We start from the raw sequence: 25,816 nt of genomic DNA on the forward strand, positions 1-25,816 counted from the left end.
TATACAAATTCATCTGGAGGCCCTCCAAGAAGGCCACCAGATCCTCCCTCGATCCTATCCAAATCATCAGGACATTATCAATATAGCGATTCCATGAAATTACATGGGACAAATATCCCATCCTTGACTCATCCGAGAAAAGATCCCTTTCCCACCCCCCCAGGTACAGGTTCGCATATGAGGGCGCACATTTCGCCCCATTGAGACCCCCTGCACCTGGAGGTAGTGGGATCCTTTAAATATAAATATGTTGTGTGTTAGCACAAAGCTAAGCATTTCAAGGACAAATTCAATGTATTTCCAAGAATCCAGATCTCGCTCTCAGAAATTCTCAGATCACCGCTACACCCTTTGTATGAGGTATTGAATGTCTATCGCAAACAACCAGGCATTTTCAGGCGATCGGTAATCTTTAACAACTCAATTGTATCCTTTACGCAAGAGGACAACCCCTTAACGAGTGGATATAGATATTCATCGATAAGTTCACTTGCCTTTTCCGTTAATGAGCCACACCCCGATATTATGGGGCGCCCCGGAGGGCAAACCAAACTCTTATGCACTTTAGGAAGTGCATAAAAGTCGGGGTAGTGAACTCATTCATGTCCAGATACTCAAATGTTTTTTTTATCAATAATGCCCTTTGAACGCGCTGTTGCTAGAATGCTTTTGTATTTGCGTAGATAGTAATTAACATGAGACGCTGGAACTGGTTTGTACCATGTTCTATTGAGAATAATATAGCACATTTTTTCATATTGATCAACATCCAATGATACCAAATTCCCACCTTTATCGGATGGTTTGATAACTTGTTTATTAGAGCTCAATTTACAGAGTGCCTCCCTGTGGGCTCTTGATAAATTTGATTGTGGTCCGCTATGCCAGTTTGTTGACTATTTCCCTGGTGACCTGAATCATGAATGCCCAGATATTGGAATTCCCTTGAAAAACCGGAAATGACTTAGACTTCGGCTTGTAAACCTTTGGAGGATCGAAAGTGTGTCTGCATGACCCGATGGAACGGGGACCCCAGGGGGCGGATGCCTGAATGTTACCCGTCCCATCCATTCTATCCTTAGGATAGGGACTCCATCCTTCTTCCTCTGGATTACTCTTGTCCCATAGTTCCATCAGGTCATGCAGAGCCCGCAGATCCTCAAAGCTCACCCCCTCCAAATTTGAACCAATAGGTTCCATGTTTCGAACCCCTAAGGGTTCCTTATCATACAATACTTTATACATCAAGCGTCTAGCAGATAGATGTAAGTCCTTGACCAGCTCAAACTTATTAGCATTTTCATCCAGACAAAATGTTAGTCCTAACTGTAAAACTTCCGTCACTCTCTGATAGGGGATACGAGGAAAGATTGATAATGTCAAAGACACCCCGACTCCCGATATTATCGGGGCCGGGACCAATTACTTTAAAGATTGAGATGTTTTCTTCGAAGGAGTGGGTGTATTTATTAGGGTCCGTTTAAAGTCGTTGGCATTAGAAGAGAAAATGGGCGCTGTTCGCAGGTCTGTAGACGGGCCTGCTCCTGAAGGACCTTGTGAGTGTCCTTGTGAACCCATAGGTCCTGCTATCTTCGACACAGTCTCGATATTTCTGATTGGGGTATTTAGCGATAGTATTGAGTGACTTGTTCCTGAGGAAGCCGATCAAGGCGAAACATGTAGAACACTTTGGGATGGAGATCATTTTGGTTCATAATAGAATGTCACCTGTTTCCTCATATCAGGTTTCTGTTATACACCATAGGGAGTTATAATAAATGTTAGGTTTTATATGTATGTGGAACGTTGGCAATTGTTAACCTCTTCCCGGCCACCCTATAGCCGAATGGCGGCTATAGAGCAGGCACTTTTGTCCGGGAGGCCGTCCCTGGATGTCCTGGTGTTTACTTCCGCAATGCGCGCTGCCGCGGGCGCGCATCGGGGAAGTTCTGTGTTGGCCGTGTCCCTCGGACAAAGCCAGTCACAGATCGCTGTAAACGGCCAATCACAGCGGCCGTTTACAGCGCGATCGGCGTGTCCAATGTGAGATCTCATATGTAAATATATGATATCATCTCTCAGCACCGCTCTCCCTCCTCACACAGACAGCGTGTGAGAGGGGAGAGATAAACGGCTGCAGCGCCGTAAGTGGGAAAATCTGCCCCAGTGCCATTCGCCCCAGTGCCACCTGTTGTCAGTGCCATTTGTCCCCAGTGCCATCTGTCATCAGTGCCACGTATCAGTGCCATTTGTCATCTCTGCCACGTATCAGTGCCACCTGTTGTCAGTGTCACATGTCATCAATGCCACTTATCAGTGCCATCTGTCATCAGTGTCACGCGTCATCAGTGCCACGTATTAGTGCCATCTGTCATCGGTGCCACGTATTAGTGCCATCTGTCATCGGTGCCACGTATAAGTGTCATTGCCGCGTATCAGTGTCACGTCATTGTCCTGGTGCTCCAGGGCCTTAAAAAGTGTAATAGGTAGTCAACAAGTAAGATGTGTAATTTATGCTCCTAGAACACCTGATGGCGCTCCCTGCATGTTGGGCCTCTTTATGTGGCCAGGCTGTGAAAAAGTCCCACACATGTGGTATTGTAATACTCAGGAGGAGTAGCAGAATTTTTTGGGGGGTCATTTGTGGTATACACATGCCATGTGAGAGAAAACCTATTACAATAAGAATTTTGTGGAAAAAAAATTAAAAATCTTAATTGTGGAAAAAAAATTACAACATCAAAAAGCTCACCATACCTCTTACTAAATACCTTGGAATGTCTACTTTCCAAAAAGGGGTCATTTGGAGGGTATTTGTACTTTCCTGGCTTGTTCGGGTCACAAAAATCGAGATAGGCCACCAGTACATCAGATGTGATCAATTTTGTGCGATTCGCACCACAGCTTGTAGACTCTCTAACTTTCACAAAGACCAAATATCCACTAATTTGGGTTATTTTTACCAAAGATGTGTAGCAGTATAAATTGTGGCCAAAATTTATGAAGAAAAATTTATAATTTGCATAATTTTGTCACAGAAACAAATGTGTTTTTTTTCAAAATTTTAGTTTTTTTCATTTATAGCGCAAAAAATAATAACCCCAGAGGTGATCAAATACCATCAAAAGAAAGCTCTATTTGTGGGGAAAAAAAAAGGACAAAAAATGTATTTGGGTACAGTGTTGCATGACTGAGTAATTGTCATTCAAAGTGTGAGCACCGAAAGCTGAAAATTGGTCTAGGCAGGAAGGGTGTTTAAGTGCCCAGTAAGCAAGTGGTTAAATAAATTTATACTTTTTCACTATATTGTTTTTGACCTTTTGGTACCGTAAAAGTACCTTACCTCCAAACTCTGTGTGCATACACATTTTCCCTGCTAAAACTTCTGCTTTGTCATCTTTGCAGAATTGAAAAGGGAGGGCATTCAGAGATCTTCACTGCATCATTCGCATACTCTTTGTGGGACACACTTCTCTGAGGAAATGTCTGTACAAGGCCAGACCGCCAACCTGTTACTCTGTCACTTTTTCTTTAATGGCTTGGCAGTTGCAGCCAAGGTCCTAAGGCACAGGAGCCTATCACATTCAGCCATCCCGCTGCTCTCAGATTAGGAAAGGGACTAACAAGGTCTAACATCACACCTGTAAAGCTTACTTCACTTGGCGCCAGGCATGAAAAACTCCACCCAGGCAAGTACTCCATGGGACAAATCCCATTTTTCTTCCAGTCTTGCCTGGATCAGCATTTCACCTAGAGTACCATCAAGAGTGAAAAATCGGGATTAGTGTTTTTTTTTTTTATCAGAGACCATTTGTCTCACTCCTTGGTGAAGGCATTCAAACAGGAAAATCACTCACATTGTTCCTCATGTCACCCAATGACTGAGATCTCAATCTAACCATGCCATTTGTTTAGAGAGCCATTTGACCCCATCAGGGATACTCCCATGCCTACCCTTTTTCACAAACACTTCTGCACCAGTTTTTGAGTGGTGACCTTAACCTGTAAAGAACCCTTTGTTACACAAAGACAAGGTTGCTTTGATCCTTAGGGAAACTTGTCCAAGGTAATTTCTGCCTTAAAGAGGGAGTCCACCCAAAATATTTTATATTAAAAGCCAGCAGCTACAAATACTACAGCTGCTGACTTTTAATAAATGAACACTTACCTTTCCTGGAGTCCAGCGACGTTGGCAGCTGAGGTCGAGCAATTGCTCGGCTGCTGCTGTCACCATTCTCGGTGAGGAAATCAGAAAGTGAAGTGCTGCGGCTTCACTTCCCGGTTCCCTACTGCGCATGTGCGAGATGCGCAGCGCAATGGTCCGTGCTGTCTCTGGGACCCGTGTGTGTCCCAGCAGACAGCACGATGGGACAGTTAGAGGCATAGACTCCCGGGGGAGTCTATGCTGGAAGTGGGTGCCAATACCGGTCTTGGACAGGTATCTGCACCCCCCTCCCCCCTGAAAGGTGCCAACTGTGGCACCGGAGGGTTCCGATGAGCAGAAGTTCCACTTTAGGGTGGAACTACGCTTTAACCTAGACCAGTGTTTCACAACCTTCTTTCAGTCAAGGAACCCTTTAACATTAGACAGCCTCGAGGCATTCCATTCACAAAATGTAAAAAACAGTAAAACTAATATTTTTCAAAATGCAGCAACATCTACACATGACAATGTTTCTCTTCTCCCTCAATCTCTCTTCGTGGGCTAATATGACCCCAGTGCTGTGGAGGCAACAGACATTCTCCTTATCAATATTAGTTATGATGCCAGTGTCTAGAAAGTCCTAATGGTACAAAATGAAACCCTGCGGCTTTGTGTAACTAAATGGCAGGCTTTGGCTACCTGCTGGCTTGTATACGCTTTTTGATAAATTCTTTAGGTATTTTGCCAAAGCACCCAGCTTAAAAAGGCTGACCTAGACATGGTTTTGCCATGCCTAGATCCTACACAAACATCAGAGATTTCAGATCATTGTTGGAGGTGCTATCCATATTTATCTCCTAGTTATAGACACTTTTCATCAGTATGTCATTCTTGGAGGGAGCAGCTGGCTTCTCATGTCACCATGCTTAGTAGCTTAATCTACTCAAGCCCATTAACGCAAAAAATAAAAGTTTACTTTTTCCTGGTCAAAAGCACACCAACATCTGTTAGTGCTTCATGGGCTTTTCAGTATGCTTCAGTTCTCAGATTTGCAAGGCTGAAGCCTGGTCTTTGATTCCACGTTTACCAGGTGGACATTTATTCCTCAGCAGAAGCAGAGTTTGGCAAGAAGGTTCTTCAGGCCTCCCTCTAAGCGGTGAAGCTTTGTTTTGTTGTTTTTATCCCCATGGAGCAGTTTTTCAGGATACAGCACTCGTATCTTGTAATATACATATATGATTTAGCTTACCTGTAAAAATGTTTGGAGTACATTATAGAACACCAGTTCCTCTCTATTTCTGCAGATCAACAATTACACGCTAGGGGTTATACTGAACTGTGCTTACAGCTCTTGTTCAACAATGTCCAATCTCTTGAAGGCAGCAGCATAACTCAAATGTTCCAGAAGCCATCTCCTGGGTCCATTAATGTACTTTAAGAAAAGGCTATTAAAAATAAGACGCACAAAACTATAAGATGCACTCTAAATATCTTTAGAGAACAGCTTTGATTATCAAAATCACAATGCAAAATGTACAAACCTATCATGGCTCCCAAAAAAAACAAAAACAATCCTGTTTGATGACAAACCCCTGAAAACAATTACTGGTATGATTTGTACTTTTCTGAAGACAACTAAAAAAATGTTTTTTTCTTTCTTTCCAATGAGAGTGGTAAACGGGATAAACAAAGGGTGAATCTACCTAATGGGGAACAGATCGCAATAAAAACCTGACAGTGTTCAAATCCATCTCCACTCAATCCAAAAACTAAAACGTTTTGCCTTTCATTATAATTTAATAGGACCATAAGATACATCAGATAAAACGGATACTTTTTAAAATAGATCTGCTAAAGATACCAATATTAGAGGTCGACCGATATGGGTTTTCTCTGGCCGATGCAGATATTTAGAAATCGTGGCGGCCGATGGGGGATATTTGATGCCGATTTTTTTTGGGCCGATATGTTAGGCCGATTTCCCCCCCTCATCTCATAAAATCTAAGTTAGACACCTTTCACACTGGGTCGTTTTTCAGGTGCTTTTGGGTTAAAAATAGTGCCTGTAAATTGCCTTCAAAATGGCTCCCCTGCAGTCTCAGTGTGAGAGCCTGAGTGCTTTCACAGTGAGGAGATGCGCTGGCAGGACGGTAAAAAAAAAAAAAAAAACTCCTGCAAGCAGCATCTTTGGAGAGGTATAAACCGCTCCTCCACCACTCCTGCCCATTGAAATGAATGGGCACCACTGCTGAAGCACCTGCAATGCGATTTGGCAGCAGTGCTTCAAAGGCACATTTAACCCCTTCCTCGGGCACTAGCTGGGTTATAAGTGCCCCGATAGCGCAGCTAAAATGATGGTAAAGCGCCGCTAAAACTAGCAGCGTTTTACCGTCAACACCTGCCTGCTCCAGTGTGAAAGCAGCCTTCAGTAATAAGTGATACAGCAATTTTCTTACATTTAAACATTTATTAAGCAAAACAAACCTCCAATCAGTCCAATTGTATGTATAATTGAGATAAAAAAAAAAACCTAACTATATATTGAATACACAAAAACAGGTACTCAAAACTTTTGGACGAAAAAAAGGGCTAACTTTACCGTTTTCGTTTTTTTTTAATCCGTGTATTTTTTCCCAAAAAATTGTGTTTGAAAGACCTCTGTGCAAATACCGAGTAACATAAAATATTGCAACAACTGCTATTTTATTCCCTAGGGCAGTGATGGCGAACCTTGGCACCCCAGATGTTTTGGAACTACATTTCCCATGATGCTCATGCACTCTGCAGTGCATTTGAGCATCATGGGAAATGTAGTTCCAAAACATCTGGGGTGCCAAGGTTCGCCATCACTGCCCTAGGGTCTCTGCTAAAAAAAATATATATCATTTTTGGGGGTTCTAAGTGATTTTCTAGCAGAAAATACAGGATTTTTACTTCTAAGCAACAAGTGTCAGAAAAGATTTAGTCTTTAAATGGTTAAACTGAGAAATCTACACAGGGAGTTCAGTCCATTGAAGAAGAAACATTGTATCTCTTTGATGTTTTCTTGGCAGACTCCCCAGAGAGGAGGAAAGAGCTTCACTGATTAACTTCAGGCAACTTACATTGACTTCTATTACAGAAGTCTTTTGCAAGTCACGCTGAACATCTAAATCGGCCTTTTTATCAGCACAATTGGCTGATGCCGATTAATTAAAAAATGTCAAATATCGACCTCTAACCAATATATATTGGTTTACAGATACCATAAAAAAAAAATTTCTTTAAGTATGCTCTGGTACCATTAAACATTTTCTACATCCACTAAATGCCTTGACATGTTAGCCTACATGTCCATGCGCGCACAGGCTTTTATCAGTGTTTTTTGACAGTTTTCTCGCAGGGGGAAAAACAAAAAACAAAAAAAAAAAAAACTAGTGGGTTTGAAGAGGAGTTTTTTCAGCTGTAAACTGAAAAACAAGCTAAAAACCACTGAAAAAAAACAGCCATTCAGCGCTTATGAGCATTTTTGAGCCATAAGCTTGTGTGGGAGTATAGTTTTGCTAAAAAATGCAAACGCTAAAATAACTTGCGTTTTTAAACGTGGAATCCTACAGCTAAAGCTACTGGCGGTTTTATAACATCCAGTGTGCATGAGGCCTTAAAGTCAATCCTTTCTAAGCTGTTACTTTACATTTTGGGCTGTGGCCCGCTCTGTTACTACATCCACAATTTGACTGAAAGTTGCTTTCCTCCTATCTTTAATCTCAGCATTGTGCTGAAAATATTCACACAGATAACAGAAAAAAAAAAAAAAAAAAAAAAAAAAGTCTCGCAGCCCCATACCAAGGAAAAAAGAAAGAAAAAGAAACTAGAATTAAAAAGGGCATGTACAGGTGTTTGTTGTATTTCAAGGGTTTGCATGTGAGTGAAGTAATGAGAATGGACCTCATACATCGCTACATAAAAATGTTGTAATGTGATATCGCCTTAGCCACAATATTGGGTCACATTTACAAATGCATTGGTCATTGTAGTTTGCTTTACATCAAACATTCAATCACATGCTGAATAAGTTTGTGGCAGCTTTAGAAATCCCCATAACAGGGTTGGGTGGACACAGGCTCATTTGGTAAATAGCCCTTCGGTGTGTGAAAGGTGTTATTTTCAGTCCAGCACTGACAACCTCTGACAGATGCACTACTTGTCATGACACATTGATGCAAAAGAAAAATATCCTACGATCATAATATTGCTGTGGACAATGCAGGCTGTGATTGACTGAAACACTGAAATCATGAATACATTTTTAACATTACTAGAGTGGCAGCGTGTGCAAAACCACACAAAAGAGATTGGCTCATTATAATACCTACTCCAATACATTCAATTTTTTTCAACCAGTACAATTGTGCTATTATGCATCTGTCAATTTCAAGGTTTCATGTATGCAAATATAGCAAAAGCACTCAGTATGCAAGCATCAAATTACCAAAAATGCAAATTCTCCAAGTTTTAATTTGCCTGGAGGCTTGTCGTAATTACATGGTCACTGTTGCGCCATAAAAAAAAAGCCTGGACTTTAGCACACTGCATTTTATAATAAAAACAGTCATGTGCTATTACACCGACAAAGGCAAATGATAGCTAGACCACAAAAATAAAGCATGATCAACCTACAGTTACAGTATATTTGGAGGCATAATTTTCACACTTTTGGCTCTGTATGCCACCAGAATAAAATTAAAAATGTAACAATCCAAATAAAATGTGAAGTGCAGACTTTCAGCTTTAATTCAAGGGGTTGAACACGAATTTTAAAAAGTACACATTTTAGGAACTGCAACCATTTTTACAGTCACCCCATTTTCAGGGGCTCAAATGTAGAGACAAATCATAAACAAAATGTTAATTTTTAATATTTTGTCAAGCATCCTTGACTGGCAATGACTGCCTGAAGTCTGGAAACCATGGGCATTACCAGAGATTGGGCTTCCTTCTTTCTGATGCTTTGCCAAGCTTTAGCTGCCGTCTGTATTCAGTTCCGTTTGTGGGTCTGCCTTCAGCAGGTGAAATTAATGCTCAATTGGGTTGAGGTCAGGCGATTGACTCAGCCATTGCAGAATATTCCACTTTTCCTTCAAAGGCCCCTGGGTTGCTTTTGCAGTGCGTTTTGGATCATTGTCCATCTGTACTGTGAAGCTCCATCCAATCAACTTTGCTGCATTTGGCTGAATCTGGACGGACAGAGTCTCTAAACAATGCAGAATTCATCCGGCTGCTTGTCACATCAATAAACGTGAATGACCCAGTGCCACTGAAAGCCATGCATGCCCATACCATCACACTGCCTCTACCATGTTTTATAAATGACATTGTGTGCTTTGGATCAACCGTCGCCACACTTTCCTTCCGTCATTCTGGTACAGATTAATCTTAGATATATCCTTCCAAAGAATACCTTTTCCAGAACTAGTCTGGCTTTTTTAGATGTTTTTTTGGCAAAGTCTAATATGGCTTATGAATGGTTCACACCTTGTGGTGAACCCTCTGTATTTGCTCTAGTGTAGTATTCTCTTGACTGTAGACTTGGACAATGGTATGCCCACCACCTGGAGAGTGTCCTTCACTTGACTGGATGTTGTGAATGGGTTTTCCCTTTACCATAGAGAGGATCCAGCAATCATCTATCACTGGTTTCTTCCATGTACGTCTAGGCCTATTTATGTTGCCGAGCAACGTTTTCTTCAGAATGTACCAAACTTTTGATTTTTGCCACTGATAATGTTGCCATCTCTGATGGATTGGTTAAATGTTTGAAGCCTTACAATGGTCTCTTTCACTTGCATGGACAGCTCCTTTGAACGCATGATTTAAATTCACAGCAATAGATTTCAAATGCAAATACTGCACTTAGAATCAAATCAAATCCAGACCTTTTACCTGCTTAAATGATGAACAAAGGGAGTAGCCCACACCTGGCCATGAAAAACCCCTTGATGCAATTGCCCAATCACTTTTGGTTCCTTAAATGAAGAGAAAAGAGGGAAGAAAAAAAAATAAAATAAAAAAAGGGGGGCGGGGGCTATTCTTAAGAGCTGTAATTCCTAAATCCTTCCTCCGATTTAGATGTACATACCCTCAAATTAAACTGGAGTATGCACTTTCAGCATATATCCATTATATATAAGTATAGCTTAAATATATTTTAGTAAATACCTGAAAAAAAAAAAAAAAATGTGCCTGTGTGTATAGGTTTACATACCCTGGCAGAATATGATTTCTTGGCCATTTTTCAAAGAATATGAATGAAATATTTTTCACTCATCATTGTTTGGCTGAAGCCATTTATTATACATAAACTGTTTACGCTTTTTTAATCATAATGCCAACAGAAACTACCCAAATGACCCTGATCAAAAGTTTACATACCCCAGTTCTTAATACCGTGTATTGCCCCCTTTAACATCAATGCCCGCTTGAAGTCTTTCGTGGATGAGGCTCTATCTTCTCAGATGGTAAAGCTACCCATTCCTCTTGGCAAAAAGGCTCCAGGTCCTGTAAATTCTTGGGCTGTCTTGCATGAACTGCACGTTTGAGATATCCCCAGAGTGGCACAATGATATTGAGGTCAGGAGACTGAGATGGCCACTCCAGAACCTTATGTTTTGGATCATCATGCTGGAATGTCCAAGTACGACCCATGCACAGCTTCCTGGCTGAAGAATGCAAATGTTCCTCTAGTATATTTTGATATACTGCAGTCATCGTGCCAACAATTTCCCTGTGCCTTTGTAGCTCACACATCCCCAAAACATCAGCAATCCACCTCTGTTTCACACTAGGAATGGTGTACCTTTCATCATAGACCTAGTTTACTCTTTTCCAAAAGTAGCGTTTATGGACGTGGCTAATAAGCTCAACTTTAGTCTCATCAATCCAAATGATTCTGTGCCAGAAAGTTTGAGGCTTGACTCTGTGCTATTTGGTATATTGTAAGTGGAATACTTTGTGGCATTTACATAGTAATGGCTTTCTTCTGGCAACTCAACCATGCAGCTTTCTTAAGTGCCTCTTAAAACAGCCACACCGTGTTTTCAGAGTCTTGTATGTCACCTGAAGTTATCTGTGGTTGCTCTTTGCATCCCAAACAAATTTCCTAGCAGTTGTGGCTGAAATTTTAGTTGGCCTATCTGATGGTGGTTTCAATAGAATCCCTCATTTCCCACTTCTCAATTAGAGTTTGAACAGTGCTGACTGGCATTCTCAATTTCTTGGATATATTTTTATATCCCTTTCCTCCGTTTTATACAGTTCAACTACCTTTTCCCCACAGATCCTTTGACAATGCTGCTGTTTTCCTCCCATGATTCAGAATCCAGAAACATCCAGTGCAGCACTGGATGAAGGATGCAAGGTGTCCGTTAGGAGTCCAGAAACTCAGACTTATTACATACACACCAATTACAAGCAAACAGATCACAGGTGAGGATGGTTACCTTTAATAGCCATTCAAACCAGTTTGTCAACTTATGTGCATGTTTATCAGGCAAAAATCACCAGAGTATGTAAACTTTTGATCAGGATCGTCAGGGTAGGCTATTGCCATTATGATTTAAAAAGGGTAAACAGTTGAATGATAACTTGCTTCAGCCAAACACTAACCATGTGTGAAAAATTGGTGTTATTCAGTCTTTGAAAAATGGCAAAGAAATAAAAAAAAATCTGTGAGGGTATGTAAAATTACAAGAACATCGATACACACAGACCTAACTATTTTTTCCCTGGTGTTGAGGCAAAGTATAGCATTAGATAAAGGTTTCTTCAAAAACCACCATGTGACAAAATAAAAGCTCAGATTATAGTAATTTAGCTATACTTTTTTTTTTTTTTTAATAATGCTTTTTAAAAGTCAGCAGAGAGGAGGGGTGAACAGTTTTGTCAAACCTTTCCAGCTTTGAGACAATACTTTAATAGTAATATTTAAGGTTTTTAGATATAAGGGGGGGTCAGTGTTGATACCTGGAAAAAATACAAAATTTTACAGAAGATGAAAAATAAATCTAAGACCCCTTTCACACCACACCGCCCATAGCGTCTGGATTTGCAGCGCATTTCAGACACTAGCGGGTCGCTTTTAACCCCCGCTAGCGGCCGAGAAAGGGTTAAAATGGCCAGCAATACACAGAAATAGCGGCGTTTTGCCGGCGGTATTACAGCGCTGCCCCATTGATTTCAATGGGGAGCAGTGGTGGAGGAGCCGTAAACACACCGCTCCAAAGACGCTGCTGGCAGGACTTTTCCCCGCCAGCGCACCGCTGTAGTGTGAAAGCCCTCGGGCTTTCACACTACAGACAATGGTGCAGAAAATATAGAAAATAGAAAATATACAAATGTTCTAAAAAAAGGAAGAGTTCTTCAGTACCTAAAATAAATATTTGATCCCAAAGCAAGAAATGACTTTGTGCTTGCCAACAAGGGTTTCTCCACTGAGGTAAGATGTTTCTTGCAGTTGGTTACCAGGTGTGCACACAGTTCAGGAGGGATTTTGGTCCATCCCTTTACAGATCTTCAAATCCTTAAAAAGGTTTTTTGGCTGTCACTTGGCAACTTGAAGTTTCAGCTCCCTCCCTGAATTTTCTATAGGATTAAAGTCTGGAGACTGGCTAGGCCACACCATCACCTTAACCACTTCCAGCCCAAGGATGTCATATAAAGTCAGATTTTCAGTGGGATTATCTGAATGATGCCTGCACCTACAGGCATCATTCAGATATCTTCGTTTTCAGCCAGCGATTCTGTGCACCATAAGAATAATCATAGCGGCATGATCGTTCTTACAGGTGATGGTAGGGGACAGCCCCCCGCCACCATCTGGTGCTTCTAAAAGCTCTGCCATGCCATCGGGGACCTGGAGAAACAATCGGCCACCGCATGACAACCATAGAGATTTCTGGTCACCAGTCATCTCCATGACAGTCGGAGACCCGGGCACAACGTTATGACATCACTGGGCAGGTAATCATCGGATCGGGAATTTTTTTTGCTCTCATGCTTTTCAGCCTGGAGGAGAGATGTGGGGTCTTATTGACTCAGCATCTCTCCATAAAGAGGACCTGTCACAAACCATTCCTATTACAGGGAATGTAAACATCCATTGTAATAGGAATAAAAGTGATAAAAAGCAAATACACACAAGTCCCACCCACAAATGTAAGCCGTTCAAACCACACATGAAGTATCACAGTGCATTAGAGGACAAGCAACAATTTAAGCACTAGACTAACTCTAAACTGGTAATCTGAAAAAAAAAAAGTTGTCTATGGAGATTTAAGTACCGACGTTTGGCGCCATTCCATGTGTGCGCAATTTTGACGCATGACATGTTGGACATCTATTTACTCGCCATAACATCTTTTAGATTATACAAAAAAAAAATTGGGCTAACTTTAGTTTTTTTTATTCCTGAAAGCACCCCCCCCCCCCCCAAAAAAAGGCTTTAAAAAAAACTTGAGTAAATACCGTATGAGATAAAGAGTTGCAACAACTGCGATTTTATTCCCTAGGGTGTATAAAAAAAACACATTTGGGGGTTCTATGTAATTTTCTAGCAAAAAGGAGGAGAGGAGTGCCAGAAGAGGCCTGGTATGGAAGTGGTTAATGTGCTTCTTCTTGAGCCACTCCTTTGTTGCCTTGGCAGTAGGTTTTGGGTCATGCTGGAAGACCCACCTTCAGTGTTCTGGCTGAGGGAAGATTTTACAATACATGGCCCTGTCCATTGGCCCCTCAACATGGCAAAGTTAGTCTGTACCTTTAGCAGAGAAACCATCCCAAAGCAAAAGGTTTCCAACTCTGTACTTGAGTGTAGTTATGGTCACTTAGGGTCGTAGTCAGCATTTCTCTTCCTCCCAACACAGCAAGTCAAGTTAATGCCAAAGAGCTAAATTTTGGTCTCATCTGACCACAGCACTTTCTCCAAATACTCCTCTGAATCATTTAGCTGCCCATTGGCAAACTTCATTGGCGCTACAGAATTTTAATCCATGGCAACTTGGTGACTGTGGTCCCAACTGCCTTGAGGCCATTCACAAGCTCCTCCCACGTAGTTCTAGGCTGATCCCTCACTTTTCTCAATCATCCTTACCCCATGAGGTGAAATATGCATGGAGCTCCAGACCAAGGGTGATTGATTAGTTTGTATTTCTTTTATTTGCAAATAATTGCACCAACCGTCATCTCCTTCTCTGCAATCTTCTTGCAGATGGTCTTTCAGCGTATTGCAGGTCTACAATCTTATCTCCGACATCCTTTGACAGCACGTTTTTGCCCAAGAGGTTTGAATGGAAGAAAGATTCTGTTGACAGGTGTCTTATACATCTCAAAACAAATAATGCTGCGCTGGTGTTAATAAAATGTATCCAACCACTTAGTGTCTCAATTTTCCTGTGTCTTATACATATAACAAGTTGACGTTGGCAGCACTTTCTTAAACTGACAGGACTAATCTGTATCAAATGAGCACATAATGTAGACAGCCTGTGGGAGCCAGAGTTGTTGGTAGGGGATCAAATACATTTTACTTACTGAACCGCAACTCAATTTAGAACATTTGTATCGTTTTTCAGAATTTTTGGTTGACATTGTCGCCATCATTTAAAATAAACCTATGATAAAAATTGGCGCCTAATTTCTTTGTAAGTGGCCAAAATCTGCAGGGGGATCAAATACATTTTCCCTGCTGTATATAGTGGCGGTCTGAAGGTTTATAGAAGTCACCGACCAGCTCAAAAAAAATAAATAAACGGGGCACAGGAATCAACTAAGACAAAGGTTAAAGAAAAAAATAAAAATAAATTGGCACACCGATTAGCAAGAGGTATTGCTCTGGAAGCCATTTGATGCTAATGTCCGCATGCAATGCCACCATATAAATGAACCAATTGAAAATTCACCCGTGTCTGTCCTAACCAAATTTTATTAACTTCAGTATTATAATGCCCAATTTTCAGCAGCCCTAAGCCACATTTAAGCCCCATTTAGGTACTTTAAGGATGTTCGTTTTAACAAAAAGGGAGGAACTAAAGTGGCACAGACAGCTTTTTATTGTGAAATGAAAAACAACAGTACTGCTTTTATTCATTCATGATAAGTCATCTAGAGATTAAACTTGTTGTTTGCACTAAAATACGTATTTTGTAAACAGCAGAGCAAATAATCCTTTCAATCTAATGAACATCCCACATTAAAAATGGAAAAAAAAAAAAAATCACTTTTAAACAAGCTTCACGACACCAGTCCCCCATGCCAATGGCAAAGCAGGATTCTGTCGTGGAAAATTAGTACGGCCATGTGAGCCTTCACCAAGTTCTGATCGTGCCAACCACACATTGCCAGTGGGTTGATGGCTGTCACCAGCAGAATGTTGCAGAGTTCAGGAAAAATGTATTAAATAAGATACCGTGAACGTTAAGTGTTACGCGACCAGTAAACTTTAAATCACAATAATCCCTCCTCAGCCAGTCAATACCAGTTGATATTTCCACCCAGAATGGGCAGAAGTTAAATCTGCTTATGATACTATGCCGATTTCGACAACTTTAAAAGAATATAGGAAAAAAAAAAATGTTTTGTTCTTGTGAACTTTACACTATCATTTGACGTCAAACAGAACAAAACCCATACTTTATATACACACACATTTCTTGAATTTACAAAGAAAGTAAGGTTGCAAACATTGATTAATTCAGGCTGCTAACAGATTGGTTTATGCAACTTTATTGAAGAATAAAGACTAAGAGCTATTAGTTGATCAGTCATCCATTGACGCTTGAATGGTTTTATTCAGTGCTATATTAACAGTGTTTGGAAGATAGATCAACTAATAGCTCGGCCTCCAAAAAAAAAAAAAAAAAATCTCAATGAAAAATTACAAAACTTTTGATCCTGTTATTAAATGGGGTTTCACCTTCCAATTTCAATTTGTCATATTTATTGACATGCATAAAATACATTACTTCTGTTCCGCTATATAAATTTCACCAACTCGCCACCCAAACATCAGTTATGAGCATAAAGTACATCATGAAGTCTGAAATAGCTGAAGGGTTTGACCAAAATATCCAGAGCAATTCCATGGTCCTGTATTCTATACAATGACAGACAACTGGGCATTGTTTATGTTTAATTTATTTCTGCTTAGCACCTTCCCCTCCCTAGCCCAGAGGCGCTATCTTCACCATTTCAGTGAGAAATGAAAGATGGATTTAGTCTCATAACCAAGTTACAGTGAAGACATTGGCCACATTTTAACACATGCTCCGTTTGATACAATTATGAATCTTGGGCAACTGTATTCTGGTAACTACTTGACAGTCTAGAGCAGTTTCTGTCCAATATTGAGCTAAAAGTCTTCCCATGTGAGCATGTGCATGAAGGGAGGCAGCACGAAAAAAAAAAAAAAAAAAAAAAAAATAGAGAGGGGAAGGTAAGTAGATGAGGTCTGAAAGGGAGGGGAAAACAGTAATTTAAAGTTTATTCCAGCTATAATGCAGGTTTATTCAGACTTGAAGGTAGCATCACATAGCATATTTCTGAGTCCATTCCCGGGCTATTCTGTTGTACCTGGAAAAATTAAAGACGAAATTAATAGATAAAAAAAACAAACAAAAACAAACAAAAAAAAACCTTGAATTTCAGTCCAATGCACAGTTTTTAATCCTAAAAATCCCACAAATGGTTTGTCACTTTTTTTCCACATCTTTACATGCAAAGATCTACTGCTACAAAGAAATGCATGAGCCAATGCCATTGTTCATTAAACTGACTTGTGTGCATTTAAAGCGGGGTTCCACCCTAAAGTGGAACTTCCGCTGATCGGAACACTCCCCCCCCCCCCCCTACGGTGTCACAATTGGCATCTTTCAGGGGGGAGGGGGGGGTGGAGATACCTGTCAAAGACAGGTATTTACACCCACTTCCGAGCATAGACTCCCGTGGGAGTCTATGCCTCTTCCTGTCCTGCCGCGCTGTCTGCTGGGACACACACAGGTCCCAGAGACAGCGCGGACAATTACTATTGCGCTGCGCGACTCGCGCGTGTGCAGTAGGGAACTGGGAAGTGAAGCCGATTCGCTTCACTTCCTGATTCCCTCACCTAGAATGGTGGCGGCAGCAGCTGAGAGATCGATCGGCCACGGCATCGCTGGACCCCGGGACAAGTGAGTGTCCATTAAAAGTCAGCAGCTGTAGTATTTATAGCTGCTGGCTTTTAATATTTTTTTCCCCCAGTACAGTCCCGCTTTAACACTCCTGAAAAGGGGGGGGGGGGGGGGGGGGGGAGAGAAGAAAAGGAAGAACCTGCTATTGAAAGAAAAGGTTTTGGCAATATTAAAAAGGCTATGTAATTATTAGGATATGTAATTATTTACAAGCGTTTAACTGCTTCAATAACGTGTCATAGTAAAATGACATCCTTGACTTTGGGGCATATCTGGATGATGGCTGCAGCTAGAGGCATCATTCAGATATCATTTCCAGCCGCAGATTCTGTGTGCGATAAGAATGATCATAGTGGCAGTTCCGCCGCTTGACCGTTCTTATAGGCGACACGGGAGGGGCACGACAGGAGGGGCCCTGCCCCCGGTAGCTCACGCTCAGAAGCAAACACACATGCAAGTCCCACCCACATATGTAAAACTGGTAACCTGTTAATGAAAAAAAAAATATTTTAATTTAAAGCATTGCCTATGGAGATTAAGTACTGAAGTTTGGCGCCATTCCATGATTGTGCGCAATTTTAAAGCACGACATGTTAGGTATCTATTTACTTGGTGTAACATCTGTCATATTATACATAAAAATTGGAATAACTTTACCGTTTTTGAAGTGGTTAAAGAAATTAAGTGCACATTTTATATTTTTTACATTCATGGGTATTCCAACTCCAACAGCAAATTCTACACAAGACTGGAAAAACACCTATGCAAGTTAGTCTGAAGTGGTTTAATGAAAAATCAAAATGTGTGTCAATGTGCAAGAAAGCGCACCACTACATGCATCGACATGTAAAAAAATAAAATTTCAACAAAAAAAAAAAAAACACACACAAAGGCAGATTTTTATCTACAAGGTTCCCGATTACATTTAATTTGGAGTGTGCAACAAATGCCAAAGAGAAAGGTTACAGAAAGGCCATGTCCTCTGAACTTAAATCTAGCAGAACTCCAGACACTTTACTCCTATGAGCTGTGGAGCGCTCAACGGGCAGGCTGAGCATTAACGACCTGGACCACAGCTCAGTGGAGTAAATTAAAAAAGCATGGGATTGGCGTTTGGTTAAATAAGAGTTTGGAGGATGACAGCTTATATCTACTCTCCAGACATAGCGGTTTCATCTTAATGTTAAGGCTGAAACAACTAATCGATTAATCGACAACTAATCAATGAAATTAATCGATCACTTGGCCAGTAACACAATGGGGTTAAAAAAATTAAATGAGCCCTTTATAATACAAAGAGCAAATCGCTACTGTAAATATTACTTTCACTGTTCTACAGTAAAAAAATTAACCCCTTACAGTAGTGATCTGTGTTTTTCTACTATAAAGGGCTCATTTTCGTTGTTTTAACCCCATTATGTTACTAAACATCTTAGACCTGGTTCACATCGATTTGTTTATTGGTGCTTTTTGCAGAAATACACTACAGTTCATTTACATGGTTTCCTATGGGACACGTTCACATCTGAAAGGGTCAGGGACACTGCAGAAACAGATCAAAAGCAAACTGCATAGGTGTGTACCGAGCCTTATGCTGGCCATCCGGATCAATTTTCAGATGAGAATATTCAGACAAAAAAAAATCTTTGTACATTCGCTGAATGAAAGAATTTTGCTTGAAATTTTCACTTGTTTTTAAAATGAATATAATTTCTGAACGAAAACCACATACACCGTCTGAAAATTCCTTTGACTAAGAAGTTTTTTATTTCCAAATTTTCCCGTCACTGTGGTTGAAAATTATCAATTTGACCCACTTTTTTTAAGGTTATTAACCGATCTAAACAATAAGCGGCCAACTAATCGATTATGAAAATAATCGTTAGTTGTAGCACTACTTAATGTACTAAACATAACAGTGTTCTCCGCAGAAATGTAGCCAAAAACTACACAGTATTACAAAATTTATCAGGCTACTATATAGGAAAAAAAAAAAAAAAAAAAAAAGACGAAAATGACTTAAAGTGATTATAAAAGCCACAATTTTTTTTAAACATGTATGTCATACTCTGCTGAATGATTTTGCACAGAGCAACACTGATCCTCTTTTGGGGTCCCTGCTGGCACTCTTGGCTCCTCCCCCATAGCAAGCCACTTGCTATGGTGGCACTTGTGTGTAGGGCTGAAACAACGAATCGATTAATCAACTACTAATCGATTATGAAATTAATCGATTACCATTTTCATAATCGATTAATCGGCCAGTAACATAATTGGGTTAAAAAACTAAAATAAACCCTGTATAGTACAAAAAGAGCAACCGCTACTGTAAGTATTACTTTCACTGTTCTACAGTAAAAAAAAATGAACCCCTTACAGTAGTGATTACCGTATATACTCGAGTATAAGCCGAGATTTTCAGCCTCTTTTTTGAGGCTGAAAGTGCCCCCCCTCGGCTTATACTCGAGTCATCGCTGTCTGCCTGCTCGATCAGCGTATCGAGCAGACAGACAGCGGCCATTCTAACATTCAAACGCCGCGCCTCCGCCTTCGCCTGTGATAGGCGGAACACTGAATTTCCCAGCAGCCTGTGTTCCGCCTATCACGGACATAGTCTCATCCTCGTACTACGGACGAGGATGAGACGATGCCCGTGATAGGCGGAACACAGGCTGCTGGGAAATTGAGTGTTCCGCCTATCACGGACATCCGATAGGCGGAACAGCAGTCAGTGGGAAATTGAGTGTTCCGCCTATCACCGACGGAGGCGCGGCTTTTGAATCCTAGAATGGCCGCCGACGAAGAGCTGAAGGACGGAGGCTCGGCTCGGGACGGGCCGGGCCGGGACACAGGCTGGACGGGACACAGGCTGGACGGGACACAGGCTGGACGGGACACAGGCTGGACGGGACACAGGCTGGACGGGACACAGGCTGGACGGGACACAGGCTGGACGGGACACAGGCTGGACGGGACACAGGCTGGACGGGACACAGGCTGGACGGGACACAGGCTGGACGGGACACAGGCTGGACGGGACACAGGCTGGACGGGACACAGGCTGGACGGGACACAGGCTGGACGGGACACAGGCTGGACGGGACACAGGCTGGACGGGACACAGGCTGGACGGACACAGGCAGGCTGGACACAGGTAGGCTGCACGGACACACACACACACACACACACACGGATGCATGGACACACACACACACACACACACACGGATGCATGGACACACACACACACACACACACACACGGATGCATGGACACACACAGGGATGGACGGACACACAGGGATGGACAGGCATGTCTCACCCTCGGCTTATACACGAGTCAATAATTTTTTCCAGTTTTTTGGGGGTAAATTGGGGGCCTCGGCTTATATTCGGGTCGGCCTATACTCGAGTATATACGGTATCTGCTTTTTTCTATTATAAAGGGCTAATTTTAGTTTTTAACCCCATTATGTTACTAAACGTCTTAGGCCTGGTTCACATCTATGTGTTTTATTGGTGCTTTTTGCAGAAATGTACAGTTCATTTACATGGTTTCCTATGGGACACGTTCACATCTGAAAGCGTCAGACTTTTGAACCAATAAAGCACCATTTTGCGTTTAATATACTTCAATGGAGAAGCTGCAGAAACGCATGCAATGCGTTTTTGCAGCAATTTGTTTTTTTAATCTGCCCAAAAAAAGCAAAAATGCAAATTACAGTAAAATCAAAACGTACAGCAAAAAGCACTGCAGAAACAGATCAAAAGCAAACTGCATAGGTGTGTACTGAGCCTTATGCTTGTCACACCAATTCATTTTCAGATGAGAATATTCAGACGAAAAATATTTGTACATTAGCTGAATGAAAGAATTTTGTTTGAAATTTTCACTTGTTTTTAACATTCTGCTTTTAAAATAAATGTAATTTCTGAACGAAAACCATATATATTGCCTGAAAATTCCTGTGACTAAAGTTTTCTATTTCCAAATTGTCCCGTCACTCTGGGTGAAAATGAATGTCAATTTGACTCACTTTAAAAAAAAAAAAAAAAAAAATAAGTTATTAATCGATTAATCGAAACAATAATCGGCCAACTAATCGATAATTAAAATAGTCGTTAGTTGCAGCCCTACTTGTGTGCACCCCGCCTCATCCCTCCCCTCACTAGCTGTAAATGACAGCAGGACAGGCGCTGCTCTCATGTACATCACTGGATCGCATTCAGGCTCAAGTGTTTGGGGGGCTGCATGCAGAAGGCGTTTACCTTAATGCATTCTCTGTATTATGGTAAAACTGCCTTTAGAACCACTAACTAAAACCTACAGGTGGTTTGGAATGCTGCTGTAGCACATGCATATTTTGGAGCACAACTTGCCACAAATAGCTTATTTTTTTAAAATTCCCAGTTGAAATTGGCTGGGAATTAGAAAGTGAAGTTTCAGCCATGAAATGCATGTCAACTCTTGCACCTCTGGTCGCTTTAGTTATATGCTTCTGAAATGTACAAATTACATAACTTAAGGTTCCTGGCATCAACACGCAAAAAATAAAAATGTCTTTATTAACACATTTTATTTGTTCAGTAGATCTGCCCCGTGGATATCCGCTTGCTCAGCAGGGATCGCCGGAGCGATCTCCGCTGAGCAGGAAGAGGACAGGTCCGTCTCTGCACACTGCGCATGGACGGATCCTGTCACAGCGCTGCTCTCCACTATGGGAGATCGGGTGACGGACCACAGTGTCCGTCGTCACTTGTTCTGATGACTGATGGAAAAAATATCTCCCCCCCCCCGCCCCCCCGGTCACACTTTTTTGGATCGGAGCGGGTCAGATGTAAGCGGACATGTCACCACTGACATCCGACGCTCCATAGAGCTCTATGGAGCATCCGTTCAGGTCTGCCTGAAAAACTGACAGGCGGACCTGAACGGATCGGTAGTGTGAAAGGGGCCTTAGGATTCAAGTGACAATGTTTAACCTCTCCTGAACGATTTAGCCATGTTTACATGCCGCTTTTTGTTAAAATTAACATCTGTAAACACTGCTAAACGCGAGTTACCATGTTTAGCAGCTTTTACATGCATTTCAAATGCATCTGAATATCCCCATCTTTTTTATATACCAAGAAATGACTAAACGACCCTGTGTAAATGTACCGATAAGTGAACAGGAGAATTCAGGGGCAGCCTGAAAAAAAACTGCTCCTAAACATCCGTCCACCTACAGCAGTGTAACATGAGGCCTTACTGTGGCCATACTACCTTGTTAATTTATTAACCACTTAAATACTGGGCCTATTCTGGTACTTCTCTCCTCCATGTAAAAATCATAATTTTTTTGCTAGAAAATTACTCAGAACCCCCAAACTTTTTTTTAGCAGACACCCTAGGGCAGGGGTCTCAAAACTGGTGGCCCTCCAGATGTTGAGAAACTACAAGTCCCATCATGCCATTGCCTTTGGGAGTATTGCTCTTAACTGTCAGCCTTGCAATGCCTCATTGGACTTGTAGTTTTTCAACAGCTGGAGGGCCACCAGTTTGAGACCTCTGCCCCTAGGGAATAAAATGGCGGCCATTACAACTTTCTCTCACATGGTATTTGCACAATAATTTTTCAAATGCTTAAAAAAAAAAAAAAAAAAAAAAAAAAAAAAGTTACAACAGTAAAGTTAACCCAATTTTTTCTTATATAATGTGAAAGACTATGTTACGCCGAGTAGATACCCAACATGTCACACTTTAAAATTGCGCACAATCATGGAATGGTGCCAAACTTCGGTACTTAAAAATCCCCATAGGCGAAGCTTTAAATTTTTACAGGTTACCAATTTACAGTTACAGGGGAGGTCTAGTGCTAGAATTGATGCACGCGCTCCAACGCACGTGGCGATACCTCATGTGTGGTTTGAGCGGCGTTTACATATGTGGGTGGGACTTACGTGGGTGTTCACTTCTGAGTGAGAGCTATCGGGCATTTTAATAATTTTTTTTATTATTTTACTTAATTTTTTTATTTTTACACTTTTTTACATTTTCTTTTTTTATCACTTTTATTCCTATTACAAGGAATGTAAACATACCTTGCAATAAGAATCTGACAGGTCCTCTTTATGGAGAGATATGGGGTCAATAAGACCCCACATCTCTCCTCCAGGCTGGAAAGCATGAGATCGGACAAAAATAAAAAATTCACGATCTCATGCTGACAGCCGTCAATTCTAGTGCTAGAATTGATGCACGCGCTCCAACGCACGTGGCGATACCTCATGTGTGGTTTGAGCGGCGTTTACATATGTGGGTGGGACTTACGTGGGTGTTCACTTCTGAGTGAGAGCTATCGGGCATTTTAATAATTTTTTTTATTATTTTACTTAATTTTTTTATTTTTACACTTTTTTACATTTTCTTTTTTTATCACTTTTATTCCTATTACAAGGAATGTAAACATACCTTGCAATAAGAATCTGACAGGTCCTCTTTATGGAGAGATATGGGGTCAATAAGACCCCACATCTCTCCTCCAGGCTGGAAAGCATGAGATCGGACAAAAATAAAAAATTCACGATCTCATGCTGACAGCCGCGATCGCTGCTTTGTTTACTTCCGGGTACCCGAGCATGACATAACTTTGCGCCCGGGCCTCCAAAGGTCAGAGATGACTGGTGACCATCTGGTCACCAGAAATCTCTATGCTCGTCATCCGGCAGTGGGCGATTCTTTCTCCGGGCCCCTGATGGCACGGGAGAGCCCGGAGAAGCACCGGATGGCAGCGGGAGCGTCCCCTCCCGTTGCCTATAACAATCAAGCAGTGGAACTGGCGCTATGATTGTTCTTATGCACAGAATTGCCAGCCGGAAAGACTGATATCTGAATGATGCCTGTAGCTATAGGCAGAATTCAGATATCTCCCCACAAACTAGAGGATGTCATTTTACTATGGCCGGGTATTGAAGTGGTTAAAACACAGCATTTTACTACTGGTAAATTGGTTACAGAATGCCTGCCTGAAATGTTAAGGAATGTGTGTTTTTGGAAAGCTTAGCAGTCACAGCAACGCTTCAGCCTTATAATACCAAGATCTTGCATGCAGCGCAAGATAGACAAAAAAGGCAGCAAACTGAAGATGAATTCCTATTGCTGTGATTAATAGAAAAGGGAAAAAAAGGTTTTTTGTTTTTTAAACATGTCATACTTGGCCCCCACTGTGCAGCTAGTTTTTCACAGAGTGGCCGCAAACATCCATTTCTGGGGTCCCCTGGTGGCTCCTTCCCGCATTAAGTAACCCCCTTGGAGAAGCACTCTCCCGAGGAGGTTACCTTGCGGGCGCGCTCCTGAGTCCAGCATTCATAGAGGCTAAATGCAGGACTCTGCCCTGCCCCCCACGTCACTGGATTTGATTGACAGCAGCGGGAGCCAATGGCTGCGCTGCCATTGATCAATCAAGAGCCGGGACGTCCATGGCGAGAGGGTTGAGAGAGGACGCGCCAACGGAAATTCGAGGCTCCGGTAAGTATAAAAAAAGGCGGGGGGGGGGGGGGGGGGGGTTAGTGACTGCAAGGTGTTTTTTTCACCTTAATGCATCCTATGTGTGAAAAAACACAGGATGCATTTTCACAGCACAACTGACCAAGCTGAAGATGGAAGCTGATTGGTTGCCATGCAAAGCTGCACCAGATTATGTCTGCTCCAGATTTGACATTCTCCATGTCTAAATCAGTCCCTACAACAAACAGGTGTGCAGCCCAAGGCAGAGGCATTCAATGTTTTAGAGCCAAATGGACTGCTCTGAGCTCCAGGATGTTGATGGGGAGCTAGTCTTCCACCAGTCACCATGTCCCCTGGGATGTGACAGACTGGAATACTTTTGATCATCCAATCAAAGCACATCTGAATTGTCCTGTGGATGCTTGCCAACAGCTGGACAAGAGAAGAGTCTTTCAGGAGAGGTCTGGAAAATCTTGCTCTTCTCAGAACTCAGGATATCCAGGTTACAGAAACGGTCCTAGGACCTTTGCAAATACTCTGTGGGTGCCCCTGGACGACGCAATTTTGATGCGAAACGCGTAGGGATGATCGATACGCTAACGTCACCTTGCGTTTTGGAACAGTTCCAGGAGAACGGGTCTGTCCGTATGCATCCGGCCGGCACAACGGACTCAAGGCTGATGATTTCTATTAGAGGTCGACCGATATGGGTTTTTCTCTGGCCGATGCCGATATTTAGAAATCATGGTGGCCGATAGCCAATATATGATGCCGATTTTTTTGGGCCGATATGCTAGGCCGATTTTATTTTATTTCTTTTTTTCTTTTTTTATATATTATTTTTTTTTTAATCCCCCTTGATCTAACACACCTTTCCCACTGGGGCGTTTTTCAGGCGCTTTTGGGCTAAAAATAGCGCCTGTAAAGTGTCTGCAAAACGGCTCCCCTGCAGTCTGTGTGAAAGACAGAGTGCTTTCACACTGAGGCGA

The 25,816-nt window shown here is 41.7% G+C and overlaps 1 protein-coding gene across 2 annotated transcripts in view; it reads right to left on the reverse strand.

Annotated features, from left to right (window-relative positions):
- Positions 1 to 15,882: 15,882 nt before the first annotated feature.
- Positions 15,883 to 25,816, reverse strand: part of UBE2D3 (ubiquitin conjugating enzyme E2 D3) — a 103,534-nt gene continuing 93,600 nt past the window's right edge. For both annotated transcript variants that reach the window (XM_077476646.1, XM_077476645.1), the window contains one exon: positions 15,883 to 16,744. Coding sequence is in view for 1 of the 2 variants with exons in the window: in XM_077476645.1 (XP_077332771.1) it covers positions 16,699 to 16,744 (46 nt within the window). In the remaining variant the exon portion in view is untranslated. The remainder of the gene's footprint in view (positions 16,745 to 25,816) is intronic.

This window comes from Lithobates pipiens, unplaced genomic scaffold, assembly GCF_037356315.1.
Source record: "Lithobates pipiens isolate NorthernLeopardFrog02 unplaced genomic scaffold, aLitPip1_a1.2 Scaffold_13, whole genome shotgun sequence".
Lineage (NCBI taxonomy): Eukaryota > Metazoa > Chordata > Amphibia > Anura > Ranidae > Lithobates > Lithobates pipiens.